Source organism: Salmo salar, chromosome ssa03 (assembly GCF_905237065.1).
Source record: "Salmo salar chromosome ssa03, Ssal_v3.1, whole genome shotgun sequence".
Classification (NCBI taxonomy): Eukaryota; Metazoa; Chordata; class Actinopteri; order Salmoniformes; family Salmonidae; genus Salmo; species Salmo salar.
In genome coordinates, this window is record NC_059444.1 from 94919134 (window position 1) to 94933075 (window position 13942).

At 43.6% G+C, this 13942-nt stretch overlaps 1 protein-coding gene across 6 annotated transcripts in view; it reads right to left on the reverse strand.

Moving 5' to 3' along the window:
• The window catches only part of LOC106594706 (myosin-11), a 56251-nt gene that overhangs the window by 28068 nt on the left and 14241 nt on the right, over window positions 1-13942 (reverse strand). For 3 of the 6 annotated variants that reach the window (XM_045715873.1, XM_045715872.1, XM_045715870.1), the window contains 9 exons: window positions 12997-13089; window positions 11013-11076; window positions 10623-10721; window positions 8280-8423; window positions 6688-6783; window positions 4972-5090; window positions 1986-2138; window positions 602-775; window positions 57-230 (listed from right to left, as the gene is read on the reverse strand). In XM_045715873.1, coding sequence (XP_045571829.1) covers window positions 57-230; window positions 602-775; window positions 1986-2138; window positions 4972-5090; window positions 6688-6783; window positions 8280-8423; window positions 10623-10721; window positions 11013-11076; window positions 12997-13089 — 1116 coding nt within the window. Of the gene's footprint in view, window positions 1-56; window positions 231-601; window positions 776-1985; window positions 2139-4971; window positions 5091-6687; window positions 6784-7102; window positions 7116-7145; window positions 7152-8279; window positions 8424-10622; window positions 10722-11012; window positions 11077-12996; window positions 13090-13645; window positions 13662-13942 lie in introns of those variants that run through there. The other 3 variants (XM_045715871.1, XM_045715874.1, XM_045715875.1) reach the window with 3 other exon arrangements.

A 13942-nucleotide genomic window follows, 5' to 3' on the forward strand; every position in this document is an offset into this window, starting at 1 on the left:
TTATTAATCAGCCAACTGGCACCATTGTAGTCCACCTACATATAATCTCATCTCACCTTGCCGGCGTAGTGAAGAACAGAGAAGGCAGTCTTGTCTTTGAGTGATTTGGGTTTGGAGAACTTGCAGTGGGCCGTGTGTGTGTTCATCAGCTTCTCAACGAAGGACAGGTCTGTGGCTTTAGGGAACCAGCACTCCTCATCCAACAGAGCCAAGATACCTGGAGGATTGTTCTAGAAGGGTGGGGGGAGGGGTCAGCTTTAGGGAACCAGCACCCATCCATGTGTGCATTGCTGTAGGTCCAGGGTGTACAGTATGTGTGTGTGTGTGTGTGTGTGTGTGTGTGTGTGTGTGTGTGTGTGTGTGTCTCCGTGTGTGTGTGTGTGTGTGTGTGTGTGTGTGTGTGTGTGTGTGTGTGTGTGTGTGTGTGTGTGTGTCTCTGTGTGTGTGTGTGTGTCTCCGTGTGTGTGTGTGTGTGTGTGTGTGTGTGTGTGTGTGTGTGTGTGTGTGTGTGTGTGTGTGTGTGTGTGTGTGAGTGTCTCCGTGTGTGTGAGTGTCTCTGTATGTGTGTGTGTGTCTCCGTGTGTGTGTGTGTGTGTGTTACCGGTCTCTCGATGAGCTCTATGCAGGGCTGCAGGTCCAGGCCGAAGTCTATGAAGGCCCAGTCGATCCCCTCTCTCTTGTACTCCTCCTGCTCCAGGATGAACATGGTGTGGTTGAACAGCTGCTGCAGACGCTCGTTGGTGTAGTTGATGCACAGCTGCTCAAACGAGTTGTCCTGAGGAGAAGGAGAAGTTACATAGTGGTTTACACAGAGCTACAGTACCATGGTAGTTCCTGAGGAGAAGTTACATAGTGGTTTACACAGAGCTACAGTACCGTGGTAGTTCCTGAGGAGAAGTTACATAGTGGTTTACACAGAGCTACAGTACCATGGTAGTTCCTGAGGAGAAGTTACATAGTGGTTTACACAGAGCTACAGTACCATGGTAGTTCCTGAGGAGAAGGTACATAGTGGTTTACACAGAGCTACAGTACCATGGTAGTTCCTGAGGAGAAGGAGAAGTTACATAGTGGTTTACACAGAGCTACAGTACCGTGGTAGTTCCTGAGGAGAAGTTACATAGTGGTTTACACAGAGCTACAGTACCATGGTAGTTCCTGAGGAGAAGTTACATAGTGGTTTACACAGAGCTACAGTACCATGGTAGTTCCTGAGGAGAAGTTACATAGTGGTTTACACAGAGCTACAGTACCATGGTAGTTCCTGAGGAGAAGTTACATAGTGGTTTACACAGAGCTACAGTACCATGGTAGTTCCTGAGGAGAAGGAGAAGTTACATAGTGGTTTACACAGAGCTACAGTACCATGGTAGTTCCTGAGGAGAAGTTACATAGTGGTTTACACAGAGCTACAGTACCGTGGTAGTTCCTGAGGAGAAGTTACATAGTGGTTTACACAGAGCTACAGTACCGTGGTAGTTCCTGAGGAGAAGTTACATAGTGGTTTACACAGAGCTACAGTACCATGGTAGTTCCTGAGGAGGGGAGATGGGAGAGATGGATGTGAACATAGAGGTACTTCTCACGTCATAGTCCTGTACATCAGTTCTGAATCCCAAATGACATCCTATTCCCTATTTAGTGCACTACTTTGACCAGGGCCCGTAGGGGTGTTTTTAATTGTGGGATAATAATAATCATTGTAGGAAATGTTCTGGGGGAAATGTCCCTTTTGGGAGGTAGATGGGGCTCCCAAATCGCTACGTCTACCCATTTTAAATGGTTTCATTTTCAGTCATTTAGCAGATGCTCGTATCCAGAGTGAATTACAGTAGTGGGTGCATCATTCTCTTTTACCGGTCCTCCATGGGAATCGAACCCAGAACCTTGGCGTTGCAATGCGCCATGAGCTACCAACTGGCCTCACGGGACCCCTGCTGAATTCCTTTCTCTGTCAACTTAAAGATGATGCTCCTCAATCTCACCTCAAAGATTTCAAAGCCAGCGATGTCTAGGATCCCCAGGAATGATGCTCCTTTACGTTTGGCTTTATCCAGAGTCTTATTCACCCTAGCCAGGATCCACCTGAACAACCGCTCATACATGGCCTTCGCTAGGGCCTCGATGGCAAAGTCAGCCTGGGGGAGAAGGAGAGGGAGCGGGAGGGGAGAGGGAGGGGGAGAAGGAGCGGGAGGGGAGGAGAGGGAGCGGGAGGGGAGAAGGAGAGGGAGCGGGAGGGGAGAGGGAGGGGGAGAAGGAGCGGGAGGGGAGGAGAGGGAGCGGGAGGGGAGAAGGAGAGGGAGAGAGAGATAGAGAGACAGTGAGTGTGTGAACCGTCATCTTGTCTGCCTCCCCGCACATCCCTGTCTCTGACTAAAGCTTCTCCTGGAGAAAGGCTATGTACTATAACTACTTATGCTTCAGATACATTATATGTTGCCAGGTCTCTGTTGAAAATAAGATTACACTTTTAACTGAACATGTGAGAGGAAGGTATTGTATCTAGAATAGAATAGAGTAGAATACAATAGACTAGAGAATAATAAAATACAGTAGAGTAGAATAGAGTAGAGTAGAGTAGAATAGAGTAGAGTTGAATAGAATAGGGTAGAATATAATAGATTAGAGTTGAATAGAGTAGAGTTGTCACGTTCTGACCAGTATGATGGTTATTTTGTTAGTGTAGGCTGGTCAGGACGTGGCAGAGGGTATTTGGTTTATGTGGTTCGGGGTGTGTGTATTATGTAGAGGGTAGTTGATTTATGTATTCCAGGGTTTTTGGTCACTGCTCTGTTAGTCTATGTTCTTTCTAGTTAGTCTGTTTCTATGTTTAGTTAATTGGGGTGTGGACTCTCAATTGAAGGCAGGTGTTGTCTAGTTGCCTTTGATTGAGAGTCCTATATATTAGGGTGTGTTTGTATTTGTAATTTGTGGGAGGTTGTCACTTGAATTGCTGTCTTTTGCCGTCAAGTCTGTATTCGTCGTCCATCGTTTTGTTTTGTTTGTAGAAGTGTTTTCATTAAAAAGTTAATTATGAGCACTCAACCCGCTGCGCCTTGGTCCATTCCTGACGACCGTCGTTACAAGAGTAGAGATAAATAGAGTAGATTAGAATAGAATAGTGTAGAGTTGAGTAGAATAGGGTAGAACGTAATAGAACAGAATAGAGTAGAGTTGAATAGAGTAGAGTAGAACAGAGTAGAATAGAGTAGTGTTGAACAGAGTAGAATAGAGTAGAGAAGAATAGAGTAGAGTAGAACAGAGTAGAATAGAGTAGTGTTGAATAGAGTAGAATATATTAGAGAAGAATAGAGTAGAACATAATAGAGTTGATTAAAGAGAAGAAATGAGTTTAATAGAATAGAGTAGATTAGAGTAGTGTATAGTTGAATAAAACAGAATAGAGTAGAATATAATATAACAGAATAAAGTAGAGTAGAATAGAGTACAATAGAATAGAGTAGAACATAATAGAATGGAGTCAAACAGAGTTGAATAGAATAGAGTTGAATAGAATAGAGTAGAGTTGAATAGAATAGAGTACAGTTGAATGGAATAGAATCGGGTAGATTATAGTAGTTCAGAGTTGAATATAATAGAGTAGAATCAAATAGAATAGAGTAGAATATAGTAGAGTTGAATAGAATAGAGCATAATATAATATAATAAAGTAGAATATAATAAAATAGAGTTGAATATAATAGAGTAAAATATAACAAAGTAGAACCGAGTAGATTAGAATAAAGTAGAATTGAATATAATAGAGTAGAGCATAGTAGAATAGAGTAGAATAGAAGATAGTAGAATAGAGTAGAGTTTAATAGAATGAAGTAGAATAGAGTAGAGTACAAGTACGAGTTGAACAGGGTATAATATAATAGAACAGAAAAGGGTAGAATAGAATGAAGTAGAATAGAACAGAATATAGTAGCATAGAATAGAGTAATACAATAGCATAGAGTAGAATACAGTAGAATACAGCAGAACACAGTAGAATAGAGTAGAATAGAGCAGAATAGAATATAGTAAAGTAGAATGGAGTAGAGTAGAGTTGAATAGAATGGAGTAGAACAGGGTATTTTGTGTAGTGTAGAGTTGAATAGAACAGAATAGAGTAGAACAGAGTAGAATTGAACATAATAGAGTAGAACAGAGTAGAGTAGAATAGAGTAGAGTTTAATAGAATAGAGTAAAATATAACAAAGTAGAACCGAGTAGAATAGAATAAAGCAGAATTGAATATAGTAGAGTAGAGCAGAGTAGAATATAGTACAATAGAAGATAGTAGAATAGAGTAGAGAGGAATAGAATAAAGTAAAATATAACAAAGTAGAACCGAGTAGAATAGAATAAAGTAGAATTTAATAGAATAGAATAGAAGATAGTAGAATAGAGTAGAATAGAAGATAGTCAAATAGAAAATAGTAGAATATAAGATAGTAGAATAGAATAGAGTAGAATAGAAGATAGTAGAATAGAGTAGAATAGAAGATAGTAGAATAGAAGATAATAGAATAGAGTAGAATAGAGCACAATATAATAGAGTCAAATAGAATAGAGTAGAATAGAATACAACATAATAGAGCAGAATAGAGAACAATAGAGTAGAATATAATAGAGTACAATAGAAAATAGTATAATAGAATAGAGTAGAATACAACATAATAGAGTAGAATATAACATAATAGAGTAGAATAGAATATAATAGAGTAGAATAGAGTAGAATAGAACATAATAGAGTAGAATAGAACATATTAGAGTAGAATAGAACATAATAGAGTAGAATAGAACATAATAGACTAGAATAGAGTAGAATATAACATAATAGAGTAGAATAGAACATAATAGAGTAGAATAGAACATAATAGAGTAGAATAGAGTAGAATAGAGCATAATAGAGTAGAATAGAGTAGAATAAAACATAATAGAGTAGAATATAGTAGAATAGAATAGAGTAGAGTAGAAGAGTACCTGTTCCTTGGTCTGAGCCTTCTGCACCACCTCTCTGCCCACCTTGATGCGGGGGGTGAGGACGGAACGGGTGAAGTCTGTCACGTTGATACCCTGCAGGTGGCACACTTTCTGAGCCGCTGAAGAGAGAGAGAGAGAAGAGAGTGGGAGGAAGGGAGGCAAGAGAGAGAGAGGGGAGAGGGGGGAGGAAGAGAGAGAGAGAGAGAGAGAGAGAGAGAGAGAGAGAGAGCAGAAGAGAAGAAAGGGAAAGAGAGAGAGAAAGATTAGTCGTACTGAATGTTACCTGTTATCTTTCATACCTGTGTTAGTGGTATGTTACCTGTTGTCTTTCTTACCTGTGTTAGTGGTATGTTACCTGTTGCCTTTCTTACCTGTGTTAGTGGTATGTTACCTGCTGTCTTTCATACCTGTGTTAGTGGTATGTTACCTGTTGTCTTTCATACCTGTGTTAGTGGTATGTTACCTGTTGCCTTTCTTACCTGTGTTAGTGGTATGTTACCTGTTGTCTTTCTTACCTGTGTTAGTGGTATGTTACCTGCTGTCTTTCATACCTGTGTTAGTGGTATGTTACCTGCTGTCTTTCATACCTGTGTTAGTGGTATGTTACCTGCTGTCTTTCATACCTGTGTTAGTGGTATGTTACCTGTTATCTTTCTTACCTGTGTTAGTGGTATGTTACCTGCTGTCTTTCATACCTGTGTTAGTGGTATGTTACCTGCTGTCTTTCATACCTGTGTTAGTGGTATGTTACCTGTTGTCTTTCATACCTGTGTTAGTGGTATGTTACCTGTTATCTTTCTTACCTGTGTTAGTGGTATGTTACCTGCTGTCTTTCATACCTGTGTTAGTGGTATGTTACCTGCTGTCTTTCATACCTGTGTTAGTGGTATGTTACCTGTTGTCTTTCATACCTGTGTTAGTGGTATGTTACCTGCTGTCTTTCTTACCTGTGTTAGTGGTATGTTACCTGCTGTCTTTCTTACCTGTGTTAGTGGTATGTTACCTGTTATCTTTCATACCTGTGTTAGTGGTATGTTACCTGTTGTCTTTCATACCTGTGTTAGTGGTATGTTACCTGTTATCTTTCTTACCTGTGTTAGTGGTATGTTACCTGCTGTCTTTCATACCTGTGTTAGTGGTATGTTACCTGCTGTCTTTCATACCTGTGTTAGTGGTATGTTACCTGTTGTCTTTCATACCTGTGTTAGTGGTATGTTACCTGCTGTCTTTCTTACCTGTGTTAGTGGTATGTTACCTGCTGTCTTTCTTACCTGTGTTAGTGGTATGTTACCTGTTATCTTTCTTACCTGTGTTAGTGGTATGTTACGTGGTTGCCTTTCTTACCTGTGTTAGTGGTATGTTACCTGCTGTCTTTCATACCTGTGTTAGTGGTATGTTACCTGTTGTCTTTCTTACCTGTGCTTTCCTTTCTGTGTTAACTGTGCTAAATGTAAACTGTATTTTCAAGCTTGTGTTACTGTGAACAAACTCTGTTGTTACCTGTGTTTCTCCTACCTGTGTGATGTCATGTCCCACCTGTGTTGTTCCTACCTGTGTGATGTCATGTCCCACCTGTGTTGTTCCTACCTGTGTGATTTCATGTCTCACCTGTGTGGTTACTACCCTTGTGATGTCATGTCTCACCTGTGTTGCTCCTACCTGTGTGATGTCATGTCTCACATGTGCTGCTACTACCTGTGTGATGTCATGTATCACCTGTGTTGTCGGGCATGGTGGCCTGCTCATTGTTCCTCTCCTTGTTGAACTTAATGTTCCCCAGCTGGAGCACAGTGGAGACCACCTTCATCATGCCTAGAGAGAGGAGAGGAGTGAGGGATGAGAGGAGAGTGGGAGGAGAGAGAGAGACAGACATCACTGAGAGAGACAGCAGTAAGAGAGACAGCCCTACCCCTACCTATCCCCTCGTCCTCAAGAGAGATAGAGCGAGAGAGAGAATGACAGACGGACAGAGAAAGACAAAGTGAGGTGGAGAAAGAGAATGATAGACTAAAAGCCAGACAGCCCTCCTCTTCCCTCTAGTATCTATCCCCTGGTCCTCAGAGACAGCCCTCCCCTTCCCCCAGTACCTGTCCTCTCATCCTCAGAGACAGCCCTCCCCTTCCCCAAGTACCTGTCCTCTCGTCCTCAGAGACAGCCCTCCCCTCCCCCAGTACCTGTCCTCTCGTCCTCAGAGACAGCCCTCCCCTTCCCCAGTACCTGTCCTCTCGTCCTCAGAGACAGCCCTCCCCTTCCCCCAGTACCTGTCCTCTCGTCCTCAGAGACAGCCCTCCCCTCCCCCAGTACCTGTCCTCTCGTCCTCAGAGACAGCCCTCCCCTTCCTCCAGTACCTGTCCTCTCGTCCTCAGAGACAGCCCTCCCCTTCCCCCAGTACCTGTCCTCTCGTCCTCAGAGACAGCCCTCCCCTCCCCCAGTACCTGTCCTCTCATCCTCAGAGACAGCCCTCCCCTTCCCCCCAGTACCTGTCCTCTCGTCCTCAGAGACAGCCCTCCCCTTCCCCCAGTGCCTGTCCTCTCGTCCTCAGAGACAGCCCTCCCCTTCCCCAGTACCTGTCCTCTCGTCCTCAGAGACAGCCCTCCCCTTCCCCCAGTACCTGTCCTCTCGTCCTCAGAGACAGCCCTCCCCTCCCCCAGTACCTGTCCTCTCGTCCTCAGAGACAGCCCTCCCCTTCCCCAGTACCTGTCCTCTCGTCCTCAGAGACAGCCCTCCTCTTCCCCCAGTACCTGTCCTCTCGTCCTCAGAGACAGCCCTCCCCTCCCCCAGTACCTGTCCTCTCATCCTCAGAGACAGCCCTCCCCTTCCCCCAGTACCTGTCCTCTCATCCTCAGAGACAGCCCTCCCCTTCCCCCAGTACCTGTCCTCTCGTCCTCAGAGACAGCCCTCCCCTTCCCCAGTACCTGTCCTCTCGTCCTCAGAGACAGCCCTCCCCTTCCCCCAGTACCTGTCCTCTCGTCCTCAGAGACAGCCCTCCCCTTCCCCAGTACCTGTCCTCTCGTCCTCAGAGACAGCCCTCCCCTCCCCCAGTACCTGTCCTCTCGTCCTCAGAGACAGCCCTCCCCTTCCTCCAGTACCTGTCCTCTCGTCCTCAGAGACAGCCCTCCCCTTCCTCCAGTACCTGTCCTCTCGTCCTCAGAGACAGCCCTCCCCTTCCCCCAGTACCTGTCCTCTCATCCTCAGAGACAGCCCTCCCCTTCCTCCAGTACCTGTCCTCTCATCCTCAGAGACAGCCCTCCCCTCCCCCAGTACCTGTCCTCTCATCCTCAGAGACAGCCCTCCCCTTCCTCCAGTACCTGTCCTCTCGTCCTCAGAGAAACCCATGATCTCCATGGCCTCCAGTGTTTCTATGAACATCTCATCATCTTCCTGACCAGGCACCTCCACATGACCTGCCACCAGGAACCGGTAGTCCCCAAAATCCTCCAGTAACAGCTCCTCTATACAGGGACAGACAGGAGAGGAGGAGCTGTATGGTTTATACACTATATAATTAAACAATAAGGCCTGAGGAGGTGTGGCATATGATCAATATACCACGGCTAAGGGTTGTTCTTATGCACAACGCAACGTGGAGTGCCTGGACACAGCCCTTAGCCGTGGGATACTGGCCATATACTACAAACCCCCGAGGTGCCTTATTGCTATTATAAACTGGTTACCAATGTAATTAGAGCAGTAAAAATACATGTTTTGTCATACCTGTGGTATACGGTCTGATATACCATGGCTGTCAGCCAATCAGCATTCAGGGCTCGAACCACCCAGTTTATAATATTTATGATATTATTATAAACCGGGTAGTTTGTGTCCTAGATGCTGATTGGCTAAAAGCCATGGTAGATCAGACATTATAAACTGGGTAGTTCCAGCCCTGAAAGCTGATTGGCTGACAGTCGTGGTATATCAAACCGTATACCACAGGTATGACAAAACATGTATTTTTACTGCTCTAATTACATTGGTAACCAGTTTATAATAGCAATAAGACACACTGAGTATACACAACTCTTTCCATGACACAGACTGACCAGGTGAATCCAGGTGAAAGATATGATCCCTTATTGATGTCACCTGTTAAATCCACTTCAATCAGTGTAGATGAAGGGGAGGAGACGGGTTAAAGATGAAGGGGAGGAGACGGGTTAATGATGAAGGGGAGGAGACGGGTTAATGATGAAGGGGAGGAGACGGGTTAAAGATGAAGGGGAGGAGACGGGTTAATGATGAAGGGGAGGAGACGGGTTAAAGATGAAGGGGAGGAGACGGGTTAAAGATGAAGGGGAGGAGACGGGTTAATGATGAAGAGGAGGAGACGGGTTAAAGTTGAAGAGGAGGAGACGGGTTAATGATGAAGGGGAGGAGACGGGTTAAAGATGAAGAGGAGGAGACGGGTTAAAGTTGAAGAGGAGGAGACGGGTTAATGATGAAGGGGAGGAGACGGGTTAAAGATGAAGAGGAGGAGACGGGTTAATGATGAAGAGGAGGAGACGGGTTAATGATGAAGAGGAGGAGACGGGTTAAAGATGAAGAGGAGGAGACGGGTTAATGATGAAGGGGAGGAGACGGGTTAAAGATGAAGAGGAGGAGACGGGTTAAAGATGAAGGGGAGGAGACGGGTTAAAGATGAAGAGGAGGAGACGGGTTAAAGATGAAGAGGAGGAGACGGGTTAATGATGAAGGGGAGGAGACGGGTTAAAGATGAAGAGGAGGAGACGGGTTAATGATGAAGGGGAGGAGACGGGTTAATGATGAAGGGGAGGAGACGGGTTAAAGATGAAGGGGAGGAGACGGGTTAATGATGAAGGGGAGGAGACGGGTTAAAGATGAAGGGGAGGAGACGGGTTAAAGATGAAGAGGAGGAGACGGGTTAATGATGAAGGGGAGGAGACGGGTTAATGATGAAGGGGAGGAGACGGGTTAATGATGAAGGGGAGGAGACGGGTTAATGATGAAGGGGAGGAGACGGGTTAAAGATGAAGGGGAGGAGACAGGTTAAAGAATGATTTTTAAGCTTTGAGACAATTGAGACATGGATAGTGTGTGCCATCCAGAGGGTGAATGGGGAAGACAAAAGTTTTAAGTGCCTTTGAACGGGGTATGGTAGTAGGTGCCAGGCGCACCGGTTTGTGTCAAGAACTGCAATGCTGCTGGGTTTTTCACACAACAGTTTCCTGTGTGTATCAAGAGTGGTCCACCACCCAAAGGACATCCAGCCAACTGGACACAACTGTGGGAATCATTGGAGTCAACATGGGCCAGCATCCCTGTGGAACGCTTTCAACACCTTGTAGAGTCCATGTCCTGATGAATTGAGCCTGTTCTGAGGCCAAAGGAGGTGTTGGGTTCAACTCAATATTAGGAAGGTGTTCTTAATGTTTTGTACACTCAGTGTTTACTGCTACCAGTAAACGATACACACTGAAACCCCCCTGCAACAGCTTCTCTATATAGAGACAGAAAGTCGTTTCAGACCTGTCCTTTAAATCAGCATAACTATCTAGGACAGGGGTGGGCTCGACCCAGAATTCTGAAATCCCGATTTGGCCCTCGAGACAAAATGATTGCCGACCCTTGATTTAGGAGAAACGACCAATCCTGGCCTGTCCATCCATCATTCCATCTATCCATCTCCTCACCCTTTAGTTGGTCCTTCGCCCCGGCCACCATGTAGTAAAAGATATGGAAGGCTCTCTCTATCTTGGCTTGGCGGATACAGCGAGACTTCTCCAGCAGGTCTGGTGGACAGGGGAGGGTTAAAGACAAAAAACTCTGTGGTGCAGGAACAAGACACTGCATTTTACGTTGGGCCAGTTTCCCCCGACACACATGAAATATAAATATACATTCTTATTTGAACACACTTTTTAGTCCAGGACTAGGTTTAATCTGTGTCCGGGAAACTGTCCCTTTTGTGGGTTATAATATCTCCCAAATCTCTAAAAGATGAATTTGATAAACACTACAATACATCTCTATAAGGAGCCCCAAGTCGGTATATTTATAGAAAGTATACTTCATGAGGATACAGGTATCGATGTTGGCTCCAACGAGGAATCCGGTCACGTCAAAGTTGAGCTTAATAAACTTGCCCTGTGAGGAGAGATATGTAGGATACTGTATATGTGAGGAGAGATATGTAGGATACTGTATATGTGAGGAGAGATATGTAGGATACTGTATATGTGAGGAGAGATATGTAGGATACTGTATATGTGAGGAGAGATATGTAGGATACTGTATATGTGAGGAGAGATATGTAGGATACTGTATATGTGAGGAGAGATATGTAGGATACTGTATATGTGAGGAGAGATATGTAGGATACCGTATATGTGAGGAGAGATATGTAGGATACTGTATATGTGAGGAGAGATATGTAGGATACTGTATATGTGAGGAGAGATATGTAGGATACTGTATATGTGAGGAGAGATATGTAGGATACTGTATATGTGAGGAGAGATATGTAGGATACTGTATATGTGAGGAGCGATATGTAGGATACTGTATATGTGAGGAGCGATATGTAGGATACTGTATATGTGAGGAGAGATATGTAGGATACTGTAATAGTGTGTGTAATAGTGTCTGAGTGTGTAATAGTGTGTGTAATAGTGTGTGTAATAGTGTCTGAGTGTGTAATAGTGTCTGAGTGTGTAATAGTGTCTGAGTGTGTAATAGTGTCTGAGTGTGTAATAGTGTCTGAGTGTGTAATAGTGTCTGAGTGTGTAATAGTGTGTGTAATAGTGTCTGAGTGTGTGTAATAGTGTCTGAGTGTGTAATAGTGTCTGAGTGTGTTATAGTGTGTGTAATAGTGTCTGAGTGTGTAATAGTGTCTGAGTGTGTAATAGTGTCTGAGTGTGTAATAGTGTCTGAGTGTCTAATGGTGTCTGAGTGTGTAATAGTGTCTGAGTGTGTAATAGTGTGTGTAATAGTGTCTGAGTGTGTAATAGTGTGTGTAATAGTGTCTGAGTGTGTAATAGTGTGTGAGTGTGTAATAGTGTCTGAGTGTGTAATATTGTGTGTAATGGTGTCTGAGTTTGTAATAGTGTCTGAGTGTGTAATAGTGTCTGAGTGTGTTATAGTGTGTGTAATAGTGTCTGAGTGTGTAATAGTGTCTGAGTGTGTAATAGTGTGTGAGTGTGTAATAGTGTCTGAGTGTGTAATATTGTGTGTAATGGTGTCTGAGTTCGTAATAGTGTCTGAGTGTGTAATAGTGTCTGAGTGTGTTATAGTGTGTGTAATAGTGTCTGAGTGTGTAATAGTGTCTGAGTGTGTAATAGTGTCTGAGTGTGTAATAGTGTGTGAGTGTGTAATAGTGTCTGAGTGTGTAATAGTGTCTGAGTGTGTAATAGTGTGTATAATAGTGTCTGAGTGTGTGTAATAGTGTCTGAGTGTGTAATAGTGTGTGTAATAGTGTCTGAGTGTGTAATAGTGTCTGAGTGTGTAATAGTGTGTGTAATAGTGTCTGAGTGTGTAATACTGTCTGAATGTGTAATAGTGTCTGAGTGTGTAATAGTGTCTGAGTGTGTAATAGTGTCTGAGTGTGTAATAGTGTCTGAGTGTGTAATAGTGTCTGAGTGTGTAATAGTGTCTGAGTGTGTAATAGTGTGTGTAATAGTGTCTGAGTGTGTAATAGTGTCTGAGTGTGTAATAGTGTCTGAGTGTGTGTAATAGTGTCTGAGTGTGTAATAGTGTGTGTAATAGTGTCTGAGTGTGTAATAGTGTGTGTAATAGTGTCTGAGTGTGTAATAGTGTCTGAGTGTGTAATAGTGTCTGTGTGTGTAATAGTGTCTGAGTGTGTGTAATAGTGTCTGAGTGTGTAATAGTGTCTGAGTGTGTGTAATAGTGTCTGAGTGTGTAATAGTGTCTGAGTGTGTAATAGTGTCTGAGTGTGTAATAGTGTCTGAGTGTGTGTAATAGTGTCTGAGTGTGTAATAGTGTCTGAGTGTGTAATAGTGTCTGAGTGTGTAATAGTGTCTGAGTGTGTGTAAACTGTGAGTTAATTACGAATCGTGAGGAGTTGTCGTTCTTGATGGTCTTGGCGTTGCCGAAGGCTTCCAGGATGGGGTTAGCCTGCAGCAGCTGCTTCTCTAGCTCCCCCTGGAGGGCAAACGGGGGAAAGGAGGAAAAACAATCACATATCTGTGACATCACAATTATTATTCCACTTCATGCATATTACCAAAGAATGATGTCACACAACAAAACAACACAAGTTCCGTTACACTGTACAACAAGAAAGAAATGGACAACTGAGACACACCTTTTATTAGCACACTACAAAGCAGTGCAACAGACACAGAGCAAAACACAGTCAGTGAGATGTAGCATAGCAACCACTCAGAGAGATTAGTGAAAAGATTATTATGGGGTGACTTTGATGTTCCACACACTATTTTAAATGTCATACAGGCCACTACTTTCTAACACACAGAGAGGTCCATCAACAGTTAATAGTGTTCACATGCTATAGGAGAGGAGAGATTGATCATATCGTTTAATCAAATGTAGGTGTGACACGCTAGCTAGCATGCAGCTATGAACTCCCAAATGGCACCCTATTACATATGCAGTGCACTTCTTTTACCAGACCTCTATAGGCGGTGGTCAAAAGTAGTGCACTAAATAGGGAATAGGGTGCTACTCTCATACTCACATAGGCCAGAGACCCAGGCTTCTCTGGCTTCTCCTACAGAGGAGGCAGAGGATGATGTGATCATTATAACCTATTATAATGTATTATAACCTGGCATAACGTATTATAATGCATTATTACCTGGCATAACGTATTATAATGCATAATTACCTGGCATAACGTATTATAATGAATTATAACCTGGCATAACGTATTATAACCTGGCATAACCTGGCATAATGTTTGATAATGTGGCCTAACCTGGCATAACGTATTATAATCTGGCATAACCTGGCATAACGTTTTATAACCTGGCAT